The sequence below is a fragment of the Mytilus californianus genome, unplaced genomic scaffold (assembly GCF_021869535.1).
Source record: "Mytilus californianus isolate M0D057914Y unplaced genomic scaffold, xbMytCali1.0.p SCAF_3, whole genome shotgun sequence".
In the NCBI taxonomy this organism is placed as follows: Eukaryota; Metazoa; Mollusca; class Bivalvia; order Mytilida; family Mytilidae; genus Mytilus; species Mytilus californianus.
Window position 1 is genome coordinate 131915789 of NW_026262679.1, and position 17915 is coordinate 131933703.

At 32.7% G+C, this 17915-nt stretch overlaps 1 protein-coding gene across 2 annotated transcripts; it reads left to right on the forward strand.

The window, feature by feature from the left end:
- Nucleotides 1-14: 14 nt before the first annotated feature.
- Nucleotides 15-17627, forward strand: LOC127736254 (thioredoxin, mitochondrial-like). Of its 2 annotated transcripts, none has more exons than XM_052246848.1 (4): nt 15-92; nt 5324-5596; nt 9907-10030; nt 16910-17627. In XM_052246848.1, the coding sequence occupies exons 2-4, from the start codon at nt 5328-5330 to the stop codon at nt 17021-17023; spliced, it is 507 nt and encodes a 168-aa protein (XP_052102808.1). In that variant the 5' UTR covers nt 15-92; nt 5324-5327; the 3' UTR covers nt 17024-17627. The 2 variants fall into 2 exon arrangements, with proteins under 2 accessions (XP_052102808.1, XP_052102809.1); XM_052246849.1 differs by lacking the exon at nt 15-92 and adding an exon at nt 301-331.
- The last annotated feature ends 288 nt before the right edge of the window (nt 17628-17915 follow it).

A 17915-nucleotide genomic window follows, 5' to 3' on the forward strand; every position in this document is an offset into this window, starting at 1 on the left:
AACATGCGTACCCTAAAAAATGTACGTAAAACTCTTTCCGGTCAAAAAAGAAGACACTAAACAGATTCTTCAAACGAAAATAATTTTAATAAGTAAGAGGCACAAAGTTAATTTGATGAGAAAATTACAACAACCTCGAATAATCACCCTTTTTATATATTTCACACTCGGTTTTAACACGAAATATTACTTTCGAACTCTTTGAATGTCCTTTTGGAATCTTTCACCTCTCTTCTTCATGCATAAAAATAAGATATGGTAATGCTGACCTAAGAAGGAGCAATTAAAAATCAAAAGTCTAAGAAATACAGAAAACAAAAGACAAATAGAAGTAACATAAAAAGGATAACAACGTTTCAAAAAACACTACATAGAAAATTAATAAATGAGCTACACTATACACCTAATCGCTATTTATTCCATTCCGGATAAGTTCTAAAATTACACAACTTTTTCATCCAGTTGAAGCTATCTGGGACCCTGTTTAAACAATGCACCATGCATGATACTTTTTAATGAGACCTGTTTAAAACATCGTAAATACTTCAAACACAATATTTTTTTGACTTTAATTTGAGTTTGGAAAAAGTGGATCATAATCTATCAAAGTTTCCTATTGATCGCTTTCTAAATTTTTCCCTCCCTCAGCTCGTTACTGATGACCTTTGTTTGCGGCCTGTTGACCCAAACAGGAAGTTGTCTAAATGACTGTTTTTTCCGGATTGGACTAAATAGCGATAAGGTGTATAGTCCGACGTATGAAGGCGTCCCAGAAAAATATTAATAGCCTTTGAAGACGTCATAATTATTTGGACTAGAGCTACACCAACTCAAACAAAAAGCTGAGTGTGAACTTGCGGGGTACACTCGTACCTTCGCCAACTCGTGCCCTATTTTTACCAATGCGCTTTAGCATGATTGTGTTTCATTAATTAGGTTATATTGAAAATTTTATTGTTAATTTTATTTTGATCTACTGATTTGATTTTTCTCAAGGCCAAAAAAAAATATATGTCTGTTTACGGTTACCCGACCGTCCCTATTTTGGGGTGCCGACCCAATGTCATTTTATTCAAAAATGACATCGAAAGTGAAAGTACAAAGCCAGAAACACCTACTTTCAGTTTAAAACAAAAGTGAAAGAAGGTGCGTGATCATCTGAGCGCTTTAATTTTAAAATCGCGTACTTGATATTGAAGTGTTTTTACGATCTAGATCTCAATGGCAGCATGCATGGCCCAACAGGCTGAGGCAGCAAGTGTGGTCGCATTAAAGTTCATTTGTCATCGTGTTTCTTATCTATTCCCAGGTTTGTCTTTTTGTCCTTTTTGACTAACGCTTCAGTTGTCTACTCTTTATTTCTTCTAAAAAAACACAGCACCAAACTTGTGAGCAATGTTCCTGGGAAGGTTATTTATTATGGTATAAAAGAATTTAATTTATTAAAAGTTTAATGCATCAAATTTGCAACAGTGAAAGAAACATTCTTTAATACAAGGAGTTGGTACAACCCCAAAACTTGAACCAGTACGTTCATATGTATAAATCAGGTTTTGTCATCTTTCCTCGTTTCTGATGGGTCTTCTTGTTTTATATATTGATTGTTCATACACCAGTACAGTATAATGAATTTATTTCTGCATATATGCCTGCATACATGTACATTAATAAACCTATATAATAGAAAGGACAAAACAATTTATTTTCAGTTTATATGACAGTAAAAAGTTAATATAGTCACTTAATATTAGTTAAAACAACATGTAACAACATCACACATCTCGCCAAAAAAAAAAATGATAAAAAAAAAAAAAAAGGGAAATACCTACCTACCTACCCTATTTTTTTAAAGGATGTAACCTTAAACAGACATATATTTTTTTTGGCCTAATGTTTTAAATGTTAAAGGTGTAACATAAAATATTGTCCCCCATGAAATATTGTCTGTCAGACAAAATTTCATATAAAATATCGCCATGGACACTATTTTATAATGAAATACTGTCCAGGACAATATTTCATTATGAAATAGTGTCCTTGTCCATGAAATTTTGTCACCTGACCTTCTGGACAATATTTCACTATGAAATTCTGTCCATGACAATATTGCACTATGAAATAGTGTCCGTGGACAATATTTTATATGAAATTTTGTCTGACGGACAATATTTCATGGGGGACAATATATATGTTCACTGTGACATACTGTCCATGAAAATTTCTTAATCAAATTATTAAAAAATAAAAACAGTACACTTGAGCATGCAGAATGCAAATTTTAGATTTATAACGGAAATCATTTTGTAAAGCAAGTACTTTTCATCTCAAACTAATATTTATTTTTATATAAGCCAGATTCAAATTTCCATAGATACTTAATAAATTTTTTATAGATTAAAGAATTGTCTAACATATGTTCCATTGTACAACATTATACTGTATAGATATAAGTAATGTACTGACAATCAAAAATTGAATGTACTTGTAGTATTTGTATATACTAGATTGGCGGATCTTTTTCAACAGCATTTTGGAGGTACAGGAATAATTGGAATGCCCTTGTCCAATACTTGTATTTCACTTGATAACCTCCCCTTCATGAGACAAAGTTTATGACAATCTGTCTATGAAATATTGTCTCAATACACACAAAAATAACCTCCCTTTACCAGGACAAAATTTCATAGTTTTCATCTGTGAAATATTGTCTATATACAGACAAAATTTCACAATGAAATTATGTCCTTCTCTGGACATAATTTCATAGATGACGACAATATTTCATGATACATAGTCATGAAATATTGTCTTGGTGGACAATAGTTTGCTTTACAAAGGCAGTGTCTGCACGACCTCGCATGCGGGGACGAGTAGTCAAATTGGCATTTGTAGGCTACATGTCCCCGCATCCCGTTTTATAATAAAATGTCATGGGATCGTGAATGAAATGTGAAATATACACGGAAATTATCGGTAATTTGGGGATTTTGTGAATATTCAGTGAAGAGAACGGCAAACAATATTTTCCATTTGTATTTATTAGATAATAATACATAATAAACATTGCAAATTAGATGCACACTGAAGGAATAAAAGTGTACAGCCCCTGTAAAAGAAAACATGATAAAAATTAGAAACTATGATAAAATGTTAATGCAAATTAAAAGAATAAATGGAGTATGGCCACGAAGTGCCGATATTGGCCCTGTGGTGTGACAAAAAATAAAAGTGAAATAAGGTGGATCCCTTATAGCTAAGACATAAATACGTATATCGTTATTTGTTATTATAGTATAAAATCATATTTTTCTGAAATAATACCCGGTATCAAACCGGAATGCTCAAAATGTCCAAATTCTGAAAGAATTTCACACTTCCTGGTTGAATTTCGCATTGGCCACAGGCCTCGACCAAAGTAATTTTACTCTTATTTTGATTGTTTGACACTTTGACTCAGTTTGCAACATTATTTAGCGTGGTCGAGGCCTGTGGCCACATCGAAAATTTAAACTTTTGCTAACAAGCAAATCCTGATTCAACGCCACCATTTCCGAGGTGATTCTGTGACGAAATAACTGTACCGAGAAATTGTACAATTGCTATAAATAGAATAAATTCTATAATTTATTATTTTCTTATTTATAACAAACAAAAAAGAAGAAAATGGAATAACAAGTCTTTGTTTTTAGCGAAGCTTCGTTAACCGCCGATCTGTCAAGGGTTTTTAAACATGTATAGATACCTCCTCATAACTGTTTTTATTAGAAAACAAGACAAATTGGTGGAAATAAAAATTATGAATTTGCAAATTATTTTAAAGTTCATTTCCACGTTATTTTGTAATAATTAGCCCGGTCTGTGCTATGCAAACAAAAATATGACAGTTTTAAATTAGAGCCGTAGTTTTTTTCTGTAAAATTATACATCCAGCAGATTGAACTTCACATGGATACGGATTTAATGAGGTCGAATTATCCACTTGCAAGTGAATAATTCATTAGCGATGTTTCTTTGCTTATTTTGACAAAAATGAACCAAACTTGCTGCTAAAAGCGAATTATTATTTCACTATTTCACTTCCATTAATGATTGAACAAAAAAATCTTTTTTTTTCTATATCTCTTAGCTAATGCCCCTTTAACCAGAACACGAATCATAAAATAATAAAAGTATTTGTTCTTTTAAAACGTAATTGATAGAAACATGCAAAAGTCAGATAGATTTAATTGTATATAGCTAAATCGCTAAATGAAATTGTCCACAATGGACAACTGAGAATGAGTATTCTGTCAAATTTTTTGAGTTTTTTAAACTAGGCAGTGGCTCTTTTGCCGCTGCCGGCAAAATAGAAAATATGCTATTTTGTTGTCTTTGATTAAAATATCTTAATTAAAACAAGCAAAATAGCATATTTCGATAGCAATGACTATTTTGCCGGCGCCAGCAATATAGTGAATTTGTTATTTTGCCGGTTCTTTGTAAAGAGTGAATTTTAATATTTACTTGTGAAAAATACTACGAAAATGTGCATTGTCAACATAAAAGAATCAAATTATTATTCGATATATAGTTGAATAAGATAAATGTCAAAATATTTCAGATACATATAATCATTTAAATCATTTATTAGTCCAAGTGAAAATAAGAATTTGTAAAAAGGAATAAAAATAAAAACTATTGAGCATCCATTTGTAGCAATGAAATCATATCAAAACATGTAGTTGAAATTTCTTCTAAAATCAGTCTAATGCTACATGTATGCATAAGAATAAAATCTCAGATTTTTAAACTATGCTGTAAAATAAATGAAAGACCAAAAATCTCATAGCATATCAATTTGATAAAAACGTTATACAGTCTAATGCTGCTATATTATCATGATATATGAAAGAAAATAACAACTTTAATGTATATAAATTATAATAAAATATTGGGTACAAGTTGGTAGAAGTACAAGTTGGTTGAGTACGAGTTGGCGAAGGTACAAGTTGACATGTATCCAACTTGCGTATTCCCTGTTGGAATTCTATGTCTGGAACTATTTTCTTTATTGGCTGCCCTCAAAATCGTTTATCAAGCCCTAATATGAGGCAGGCATTACCTTTGAAGGGGACAAAATCCGCAAAAATAATTCTTTTATAATACTTATATTTGCCAAATTAAAAGTAAAGAAAAATATACTATAAAGGTCATCAAAATTCTCTTCTATATTGAATTTATTGTTAATTTGTTCTCCCCCTAAATACGCATGAACCATTTGCCACTGGACATACAGCAAATAGCAATCAATCAATCAATTCAATTTCATAACTTTCTTTTTCAGGAATATGACCAATCAAGTATTGAGACGCCATGCTCTGCGACTTGGACGTTCAATTGTATCGCTGAACAGACAGATCAGTTATTGTTCACAAAAAGTGAAATTATTTCAGATGTCAGAAACAGTTCAAAAGTCATCACAATGTGCATTTCTAGATTTTTCACGACATATGTCAACAGAACCAAAGTTTGAAGCATTTAATGTACAGGATACAGATGATTTTAAACACAGAGTTCTGGAAAGTTCTACACCAGTAATAGTAGATTTCCATGCAACGTAAGTATCTTAAACACAGAGTTCTGGAAAGTTCTACACCAGTAATGGTAGATTTCCATGCTGAGTAAGTATCTTAAACACAGAGTTCTGTAAAGTTCTAAACCAGTGATAGTAGATTTCCATGCCACGTAAGTATCTTAAACACAGAGTTCTGTAAAGTTCTACACCAGTGATAGTAGATTTCCATGCCACTTAAGTATCTTAAACACAGAGTTCTGTAAAGTTCGACACCAGTGATAGTAGATTTCCATGCCACGTAAGTATCTTAAACACAGAGTTCTGGAAAGTTCGACACCAGTGATAGTAGATTTCCATGCCACGTAAGTATCTTAAACACAGAGTTCTGGAAAGTTCGACACCAGTCATAGTAGATTTCCATGTAATGTAAGTATCTTAAACACAGAGTTCTGGAAAGTTCGACACCAGTAATAGTAGATTTCCATGCCACAAAAGTATCTTAAACACAGAGTTCTGTAAAGTTCGACACCAGTGATAGTGAATTTCCATGCCACGTAAGTATCTTAAACACAGAGTTCTGTAAAGTTCTACACCAGTGATAGTAGATTTCCATGCCACGTAAGTATCTTAAACACAGAGTTCTGTAAAGTTCTACACCAGTGATAGTAGATTTCCATGCCAACTAAGTATCTTAACCACAGAGTTCTGGAAAGTTCGACACCAGTCATAGTAGATTTCCATGCCACATAAGTATCTTAAACACAGAGTTCTGTAAAGTTCTACACCAGTCATAGTAGATTTCCATGCCATGTAAGTATCTTAAACACAGAGTTCGGGAAAGTTCTACACCAGTAATAGTAGATTTCCATGCAACGTAAGTATCTTAAACACAGAGTTCTGTAAAGTTCGACACCAGTAATAGTAGATTTCCATGCTACGTAAGTTTCTTAAACACAGAGTTCTGGAAAGTTGTACACCAGTAATAGTAGATTTCCATGCTGAGTAAGTATCTTAAACACAGAGTTCTGTAAAGTTGTACACCAGTAATAGTAGATTTCCATGCCACGTAAGTATCTTAAACACAGAGTTCTGGAAAGTTCTACACCAGTTCTGGAAAGTTGTACACCAGTAATAGTAGATTTCCATGCTGAGTAAGTATCTTAAACACAGAGTTCTGGAAAGTTGTACACCAGTAATAGTAGATTTCCATACAACATAAGTATCTTAAACACAGAGTTCTGGAAAGTTCTACACCAGTTCTGGAAAGTTGTACACCAGTAATAGTAGATTTCCATGCTGAGTAAGTATCTTAAACACAGAGTTCTGGAAAGTTGTACACCAGTAATAGTAGATTTCCATGCAACGTAAGTATCTTAAACACAGAGTTCTGGAAAGTTGTACACCAGTAATAGTAGATTTCCATGTAACGTAAGTATGTTAAACACAGAGTTCTGTAAAGTTCTACACCAGTGATAGTAGATTTCCATGCTGAGTAAGTATCTTAAACACAGAGTTCTGGAAAGTTGTACACCAGTAATAGTAGATTTCCATACAACATAAGTATCTTAAACACAGAGTTCTGGAAAGTTCTACACCAGTAATAGTAGATGTCCATGCCACGTAAGTATCTTAAACACAGAGTTCTGGAAAGTTCGACACCAGTAATAGTAGATTTCCATGCAACGTAAGTATCTTAAACACAGAGTTCTGGAAAGTTCGACACCAGTTATAGTAGATTTCCATGCCACAAAAGTATCTTAAACACAGAGTTCTGTAAAGTTCGACACCAGTGATAGTAGATTTCCATGCCACGTAAGTATCTTAAACACAGAGTTCTGGAAAGTTGTACACCAGTAATAGTAGAATTCCATGCAACGTAAGTATCTTAAACAAAGATTTCTGGAAAGTTTGACACCAGTCATAGTAGATTTCCATGCCACGTAAGTATCTTAAACACAGAGTTCTGGAAAGTTGTACACCAGTAATAGTAGATTTCCATACAACGTAAGTATCTTAAACACAGAGTTCTGGAAAGTTCTACACCAGTAATAGTAGATTTCCATGCCACACAAGTATCTTAAACACAGAGTTCTGGAAAGTTGTACACCAGTAATAGTAGATTTCCATGCCACGTAAGTATCTTAAACACAGAGTTCTGGAAAGTTCGACACCAGTAATAGTAGATTTCCATGCCACAAAAGTATCTTAAACACTGAGTTCTGTAAAGTTCGACACCAGTGATAGTAGATTTCCATGCCACGTAAGTATCTTAAACACAGAGTTCTGGAAAGTTGTACACCAGTCATAGTAGATTTCCATGCCACGTAAGTATCTTAAACACAGAGTTCTGGAAAGTTCTACACCAGTAATAGTAGATTTCCATGCAACGTAAGTATCTTAAACACAGAGTTCTGTAAAGTTCTACACCAGTCATAGTAGATTTCCATGCCACGTAAGTATCTTAAACACAGAGTTCTGGAAAGTTGTACACCAGTAATAGCAGATTTCCATGCAACGTAAATATCTTAAACACAGAGTTCTGGAAAGTTTACACCAGTAATAGTAGATTTCCATGCAACGTAAGTATCTTAAACATAGAGTTCTGGAAAGTTGTACACCAGTAATAGTAGATTTCCATGCAACGTAAGTATCTTAAACACAGAGTTCTGAAAAGTTGTACACCAGTAATAGTAGATTTCCATGCCACGTAAGTATCTTAAACACAGAGTTCTGGAAAGTTGTACACCAGTAATAGTAGATTTCCATGCAACGTAAGTATCTTAAACACAGAGTTCTGGAAAGTTCGACACCAGTAATAGTAGATTTCCATGCCACAAAAGTATCTTAAACACAGAGTTCTGTAAAGTTAGACACCAGTGATAGTAGATTTCCATGCCACGTAAGTATCTTAAACACAGAGTTCTGGAAAGTTGTACACCAGTAATAGTAGATTTCCATGTAACGTAAGTATCTTAAATACAGAGTTCTGGAAAGTTCGACACCAGTCATAGTAGATTTCCATGCCACATAAGTATCTTAAACACAGAGTTCTGGAAAGTTGTACACCAGTAATAGTAGATTTCCATGCTGAGTAAGTATCTTAAACACAGAGTTCTGGAAAGTTCGACACCAGTAATAGTAGATTTCCATGCCACAAAAGTATCTTAAACACTGAGTTCTGTAAAGTTCGACACCAGTGATAGTAGATTTCCATGCCACGTAAGTATCTTAAATACAGAGTTCTGGAAAGTTGTACACCAGTAATAGTAGATTTCCATGCCACGTAAGTATCTTAAACACAGAGTTCTGGAAAGTTCTACACCAGTAATAGTAGATTTCCATGCAACGTAAGTATCTTAAACACAGAGTTCTGTAAAGTTCTACACCAGTCATAGTAGATTTCCATGCCACGTAAGTATCTTAAACACAGAGTTCTGGAAAGTTGTACACCAGTAATAGCAGATTTCCATGCAACGTAAATATCTTAAACACAGAGTTCTGGAAAGTTTACACCAGTAATAGTAGATTTCCATGCAACGTAAGTATCTTAAACACAGAGTTCTGGAAAGTTGTACACCAGTAATAGTAGATTTCCATGCTGAGTAAGTATCTTAAACACAGAGTTCTGGAAAGTTCTACACCAGTAATAGTAGATTTCCATGCCATGTAAGTATCTTAAACACAGAGTTCTGGAAAGTTCGACACCAGTAATAGTAGATTTCCATGCAACGTAAGTATCTTAAACACAGAGTTCTGGAAAGTTCGACACCAGTAATAGTAGATTTCCATGCTGAGTAAGTATCTTAAACACAGAGTTCTATAAAGTTGTACACCAGTAATAGTAGATTTCCATGCAACGTAAGTATCTTAAACACAGAGTTCTGGAAAGTTGTGCACCAGTAATAGTAGATTTCCATGCTGAATGTTTCTTCTACTTTTACTCTGATAGCAAGGTCACTCTGTGAAAAATATATGTGTTAATATAGATATATTTGTTCTCTCACGATTACAGAACATATAAACAGATTGTGAATGCAATTGAATAATGATATCAATTATAATGATGGATGTGATCCAGTACAGGAAAGTTCTAAAACAATAATAGTAGATTTCCATCAAATATAATTATCTGAGATACACAGTTATTCCAAGTTGTAGTGTGTATTAATATATATATGAGGTGTGAATCCTGGAATTAAAACTACATTTGTACATCAATTCACATGTTATTATTGTATTTATAGATAGAAAAGTGTTAACTATTATGAACAAGGGTGTATATACCATCATACTTCCTTTTGTATACATCATCTACATAGAGCAATTTTCATGTTCCATTTTTCTATTTTTAGTTGGTGTGGACCCTGTAAATTGTTAGGTCCTAGGCTTGAGTCCATTATAGCATCTAGTGCAGGAAAAGTGCATTTAGCCAAAGTAGATGTTGATGACAATGCAGAAATAGCTATGGATTATAAAGTAAGTTGATGTCAATGTTAATGGATAAATAGCTATGGAATTTAAAGTAAGTTGATGTCAATGTTAATGGATAAATAGCTATGGAATATAAAGTAAGTTGATGTCAGTGACAATGGAGAAATAGTTATGGAATAAAAAGTAAGTAGATGTGGATGACAATGGAGAAATAACTTTGGAATATAAAGTAAGTTGATGTCGATGACAATGCAGAAATAGCTATGGAATATGAACACTGTGTATCATCGCCACCGGAAATTGGGTACTAACGAAGCGGAGAGAAATGGAAAAAAAAGTAAACAAGGTAAGAATTCATTCAATTTAAAGCATTTCTACTGATTTGACGAGGGTACCGCTTAAGAAATGATTTTTTGATATATAATTCTTTAAATTATTAGGCCGATAAGTACAAAATTAAGACAAGATTTTGTGTTATACTCAAGAACTTGCCACTTAGTACCTGAAAATTTCGAGGTCGATCGTCCTCTGTAGCCCCATTGGCAAGATATTCAACTGTTTTTCATTATTTTTCCAGACACTTTTTTAGATTATTATAGTGTGGCATCATATTTACTGAAATTTGTTGTCAAAATGAACGTTTTTAAAGAATATAGACCATAAAAAATAAAGTCTAGGGTACGGCAACTTGCTCATGTTGACAAATTTACTGTATGGCAACTTGTTTTCAACTGTATGGCAACTTGCTAATTTCAAAATATTTATTTGCCGTCTTTTTAAAGAAAATAAAGTATTAGGTTCAAATATCTAATTATGCATTTGATAAAAATACAATTCGCTTGACACCATTTAAGATGTATACACAATATAAGGCTTGAACACAGTCCTATTACATCTTTTACATACCTGATGTATGCAATATGAATACGGCATATACAAAAGCTGGCAAATGTTGTAACTTTCGAAAAGGCATGTCACTGTTTTACTGACCTGTTGTTCTGCCCTGACGTAGCGTTAAATGTTACCCATATCCGTCCGACCCGTCTCTCCCGTCCGTCCAGAAAGTCCCAATAATTGGTTTCCATTCTCTAACTTTAGTATGCCTTAACCAAATGTTTTAAAACTTACACGAAATGCTTATCACCACAAAACACAGATCAAGTTATAAATTGGGTAGCGTCACTGTTACCGTTTTTGAGTTATGCCCTTTTATAAATGAAAAAAAGCTAAAGCTGTCGTTTCTGTTCTCAAACTTTAGATTGCCTCAACCAAATATTTTAACCAGACAACATTAGTCAGCATTTGCATATAAGTGATGAACATTTCGGGGATGGGTTGTGGGTGGAGGGAAGGAAGGAGGTAATAGCAGGAGAATTTTTCCGCATTGAATATTTAGAACCAATAAGTGAATGAATTCTCTTTCAACTTTCAGATAAAATGAAATATGAAAGAATTCTCATTCTCTGCAAAAAAAAATGTTGTATTGCTACACCACGGCACCATGTTAAGGGAGGTTTGAGTGCTCACAAACATGTTTAAGCCCGCCTCAATATATATGTGTCTGTTCCTGGTCAGGAACATGTAATATAGCGGCTGTCGGAAGTTGCTGCCTGACATATTTGTTTATGATTTTGTCATAAATCAGGCAATTTTGATACGGTATGGGTTTTGTTCATTGTGAAGTGTATAGTAACCAATAGTTGGTCAAATCTATTTCATTTGGACTTTGTTTGAAAGTCCTCTCAGTGAAAACCATTCCACGTCTCCTTTTTCAATTAATGTTATTGTCTTATTTGTAAAAGGCAGATACAGCCAATATATTAGAATAAAGAACATTAATTTTCTAAAAAAAAACTTCATCTCTATATAGTAAGAAATGAACAAGCTCGATGGCTAACACTGTTTAAATTAAAAAAAAATATTAACATTAGATTAATCATTTTTGGAAAGAATGAAAGAAGAATCCGATACAAGGGATACAAATCCGGCTGTGGCTACGGCATGAACTATTCATATAAACTTTCTACTTAAGAATAAAGATGACCTTGTATGAAGTTTTTTTTTGGTTGTCATCTTAATATTATATACTTATTAATACAATTCACAAAAGCGAACGAATAAGTCGAGTACACCTTTTTACATTCAGGCGTGCTTAAGTTGCACTTTTTTCGTCTTATTAAGAAAAATGATTTTAATTTTAGCATCTATCTAAAGATTAGATTATTTACACACACACAAAAATAGGGCTTACTGTTGATTTTGAAAATTCACATTTATATTCAACCAAACAGATTCATACCTTTATAAGTTTCAAAACAGAGAAGGTGTGTTTGAAAACAAATAATCACGTACTGCTATATCTTTTAAGGCAAATGCAAGTCTTATTTGTATTAATTATATAATTTTAATTGGCACAATATCACATTAAAATTTACTGAGAAATATTATACATAGTAATCATGAAAATGTACTACTGTAACAATGAAAATTCGGACGAATACACTCCTTTTCACTACCCCTCCATCAACTCATTTAAGGTTAGGTAAAACAGCCTTAGCAACAGTCTTTTATTATTTTTTCCCTGTAAATAAAAAGATTGATTGAATTTACTTAAACTAAAAAAAAATACAATCTTATTTTCAATAAGAAACAAGAACATTAATTCGAAACACAATTCATGATTTATTTCTCCCAATTTTCAATGAAAACAAAGTATTTTCTTCACTTTTCTTTTCACAAATTATTCATTTCAGAAATTGAAAAAATAAACAATAAACAATGTTGAAGACCGTACCTTGATCTATAATGGTTTACTTTTATAAATTGTGACTTGGATGGAGAGTTGTCTCATTGGCACTCATACCATATCTTCCTATATTTATTTAACCCAGCACATTCTTTATGTGTCTGTCCGAAGCCACGAGCCTGTAGTTTGGTGGTTGTCGTTGGTTCATCTCTATCATATTTGTTATTTTTCGTTAATTGTTTTGTTATGAGTTAGGCCGTTAGTTTTCTTGTTGAATCCTTCCACAATTTTCATGTCGGGGCTTTTTATAGCCGACTGTAAGGTACGATTTTTGGTTGTTGAAGGCCAAACGATAGCATATAATTGCTTACATACACTTTATTTGACCCTGGTGGATAGTTATCTTATTTGCAATCATACAACATCTCCACTGTTTATATTTTAAAAAAAAACAGCGCCAACAAAAGATGAATGGTTGTTTTTTTTTATTGAACTTACAAAATTTCACCCTGACAACAAATAAGACAACAGTCGTTAGTATTATAACGATATATGAATGTATTTAGGATAATATGGTTGAAAAAAACCTTTTTGTCTTTAAAAACAAAAAGTCAAATAGAGGTACGCAACGACGACTTCTGAACGAAATTAACGGCATATATTTTATAATATTTGATAAGTAGTTTATTTTGTATATTTGTAAGCCGGTAAAGCTTTGATACAGCCAAAATTTTGTCACTTGATATTTCTAAACAGTGATTAATTTCATCTTTAAATTACAATATATTGCAAGACGCCGTACAGACAAAAGTTGTTATTTTGCAATTCGCCGTACAACGTCCTGCAATTCGCCGTACAATAAACAAACAATGTTTTGGTCCAAATTCTTTAAAAACATCTTTATGACAACAGATTTCAGTCAATATGATGTCACACTATCATAATCTAAAAACGTGTCTAGAAAAATAATGAAAAACAGTTGAATATCTTGCCAATGGGGCGACAGAGGACAATCTACCTCGAAATTTTCAGGTACTAAGTGGCAAGCTTTGGAGTATAACACACAATATTGTCTTAATTTTGTACTTATCGGCCTAATAATTTAAAGAATTATATATCAGAAAATCATTTCTTAAGCGGTACCCTCGTCAAATCAGTAGAAATGCTTTAAATTGAATGAATTCTTACCTTGTTTACTTTTTTTTCCATTTCTCTCCGCTTCGTTAGTACCCAATTTCCGGTGGCGATGATACACAGTGATGAAGTAAGTTGATGTCAGTGACAATGGAGAAATAGTTATGGAATATAAAGTAAGTTGATTTCAATGAAAATGGAGAAATAGCATTTGAGTATAATGTAAGATTGATGTAGATGTAATTGACCTTGCTGTAATACACTCTGTGTTTCTGTTAGATGTATTTCTATTTGTATCCATCTGATGAGTTATGCCTTTTTCAACTGATTTTTATAGTTTGTTCTAATGTTGTACTGTTACACCACTGTCCAAGGTTAGGGGATGGTTGAGCCCTCACAAACATGTTTAACCCCGCCACATTCTTTATGTGCCTGTCCCAAGTCAGGAGCCTGTAGTTCAGTGGTTGTTGTTGGTTCATGTCTGTAATATTTTTTTTTCGTAAATTGTTTTGTTATAAATTAGGCCGTTAGTTTTCTCAATTGAATTGTTTCATATTTTTCATGTCTGGGCCTTTTAAGCTGACCATACAGTATGGGTTTTTCTCATTGTTGAAGGCCGTACGGTTGCCTATAATTGCTTACATCCTTTGGTGGATAGGTGTCTCATTGGCAATCATACCACATCTCCTTATATTTATATGGAGTACAATGTAAGATTTAAGTAGACATAGATAACAATGAAGAAATATTTATGGAGTAAAATGTAAGATTTAATTATAAGTAGACATAGATAACAATGAAGAAATAGCTATGTAGTACAATGTAAGATTTGAATAGACATAGATAACAATGAAGAAATAGCTATGGAGTACAATGTAAGATTTAAGTAGACATAGATAACAATGACTAAATAGCTATGGAGTACAATGTAAGATTTAATTATAAGTAGACATAGATAACAATGAAGAAATAGCTATGGAGTACAATGTAAGATTTAAATAGACATAGATAACAATGAAGAAATAGCTATGGAGTACAATGTAAGATTTGAATAGACATAGATAACAATGAAGAAATAGCTATGGAGTACAATGTAAGATTTAAGTAGACATAGATAACAGACCTGGGGTCAATTACATGCCAAAGTAATTAATTACATTTCAATTACATTGATTTTTAAATGTAATTAATTACATCACAATTTCATTGATTTTCAAATGTAATTAATTACATTACAATTACATTGCCAATGTAACTAGTTACATTTCAATTACTTTTGTCCAAAGACATGTAAGAGCTATATCATTTTGAATAAAATCATAAAAATGGCAACAGGCTAAAACAGAATGAAACTTTTAAATATACGTGGACTTCACAACAGTGAAAACATCAATTTGTAAAAGATTTGTTTTAAGTTTCAAATTTCTAATGTCATTGTTACATTTAATCACCATTAGATTTGAAATGCTGATTATTTTATTGCATTTCTCAATTTTATGGGGAAAAAATCATAAAGATATCTTAAAATTTCATGTTTCTACTAAAAATGTTAATTTAGATTTAAAGCAATGGTATCATTTTCCAGACTTGTCTTAAATTTGCAAGTCAAAATTGTCAAGTATTTTGGACTCCATTCTTGCACGTATTGACTGCTGTATTCAACATTTTGTAGAAAGTGTTCAAATAATATCCATCTCCATCTGAACAGATTTTAACATATAAATAAGATGGTTTAAAATAAGAATTGCCTTTGGCATTTTAATCATGGGACATACTTGTACTTCATAATTAGTTATTGAAAGGAATAACCTGAGGCTAAGATTATTGTTAATTGTTAGAAAAACATATTTACATACATATGTAATTAAGTGGGTATTGGTTTTTTATGCCCCCGCCGTAGCGGAGGGGGCATTTAGTTTTACCCTTGTCCGTCTGTACGTACGTACATACGTACGTCCTAAAATTGGTTTCCGTTCTCTAACTTGAGTTTGCCTCAACCAAACGTTATGAAACCTATACACAATGCTTATTACCCCAAAACACAGATCAAGTTTTAATTTTGGTGGCGTCACTTTACAGTTCTAGAGTTATGCCCCTTTATAAATGGAAAAATTGCAAAATTTTTAGTTTCCGTTCTCTAACTTAAGTTTGCCTAACTAATAGCTATGGAGTACAATGTAAGATTTAAGTAGACATAGATAACAATGAAGAAATTGCTATGGAGTACAATGTAAGATTTGAATAGACATAGATAACAACGAAGAAATAGCTATGGAGTAAAATGTAAGATTTATGGGGATGTTATTGACAATGCTGAAATAGCTATGGATTACAATGTAAGATTTAAGTAGACATAGATAACAATGAAGAAATAGCTATGGAGTAAAATGTAAGATTTATGTAGATGTAATTGACAATGCTGTTACTTATACTGTAATAGCTATGGAGTAAAATGTAAGATTTAAGTAAACATAGATAACAATTACTAAATAGCTATGGAGTACAATGTAAGATTTAAGTAGACATAGATAACAATGAAGAAATAGCTATGGAGTACAATGTAAGATTTAAATAGACATAGATAACAATGAAGAAATAGCTATGGTGTACAATGTAAGATTTAAGAAGACATAGATAACAATGAAGAGTGGGTCTCATTGGGGTCTAAGTGTGACCTGGGATTGCTGATTTTTTGTAAGCGTGACATGTGAAAGTAAAATTATTGTGCTGTGAAAACGGGAAATAAAGTCTAGTGGGACACAGGAAATTACAAAAAAATGAGAATTGCTTACGTACATAGTGTAAGCGGGATCAGAACCCCCTAATTAGACCCCCTGAAGAAATAGCTATGGAGTAAAATGTAAGATTTATGTAGATGTAATTGACTATGCTGTTACTTATACTGTAATAGCTATGGAGTACAATGTAAGATTAAAGTAGACATAGATATCAATGAAGAAATAGCTATGGAGTAAAATGTAAGATTTAAGTAGACATAGATATTTCAGGATTTCATTATTAAAATTTACTTCTTCTGATTACAGGTGCAGTCAGTTCCAACAGTTTTAGGAATTAGAAATGGGAAAGTTCTTGACCAGTTTATTGGACTACAGGATGATGATCAAATCAAAACATTTGTAGAGAAATTAGTTAACTAATCCAATGTGATAACAGATAAACAGTAACAGAATTGTAATATTGTCACAGATATACATACAGAATTAATTGGATCACAGCCCTGGTTTTAAGCACTGTATGAAGTATATTGTCTTTATGCTTGAAATTTATTGAGTCTATTTCTTAAAAAAAGCACCAAAAACTATAGACCTTATATCTAATTTTCTTCCATTGCTAGACATTTCTGAAGTTTCTGTAAAATTGTGACTTCAAGTTCATTTCAACAAAAATGAATATTTCTTGTTATGTCAAGTGAATCAGTCTGAAATTTATATTTTATCTAAGCCAAGGTCATTTCTACAAAGGTCAATATTTCTTGTAATGTTAAGTGAGTTGATAAACATTTAAAGTACACATAAGTCAAGGTCATATCTAAAAAGGTCATTGTTTTTAGTGATATTGTGTTATCAGTCTGAAATTTATAGTATAACACTTAGCCAAGGTCATTTGTACAAAAGTGAATTTTTCTTGTGATGTCGAGTGAATCAGTCTGAAAATTATAGTACATCTAAGCAATGGCCATTCATACATAGAGTGTAGTGATTAATGAATTCAGAGGCGGATTTTTTTTTGGGGGGGGGGGGGGGGGGGCTAGGGAGCCCGGGCCCCCCTTTTGTGGGAAAAATTTGGTTGATTATTTAGGGAATCACTGGAGCGGGCCCCCTCTTGTGGCAGTCAGTGGGCCCCCATTATGAAAATTTCTGGATCTGCCACTGGAATCAATCTGAAATTTATTTTAAAACAAACCCAATATAAAAATAAGGATATGTGGTATGATTGCCAATTAGACAACTATCCACCAAAGTTCCAATAAAGTGGATGTAAGCAATTATAAGCAAACGTACGGCCTTCAACAATGAGAAAAAAATCTAT

Bases quoted from the DNA above. Each gene is read 5' to 3' on its own strand.
- LOC127736254 (XM_052246848.1), top strand. From the start codon at position 5,328: ATGACCAATCAAGTATTGAGACGCCATGCTCTGCGACTTGGACGTTCA. The intron at 5,597-9,906 runs GTAAGTATCTTA...TTCTATTTTTAG, and splicing joins ATAGTAGATTTCCATGCAAC to TTGGTGTGGACCCTGTAAAT. The intron at 10,031-16,909 runs GTAAGTTGATGT...TTCTGATTACAG, and splicing joins AAATAGCTATGGATTATAAA to GTGCAGTCAGTTCCAACAGT.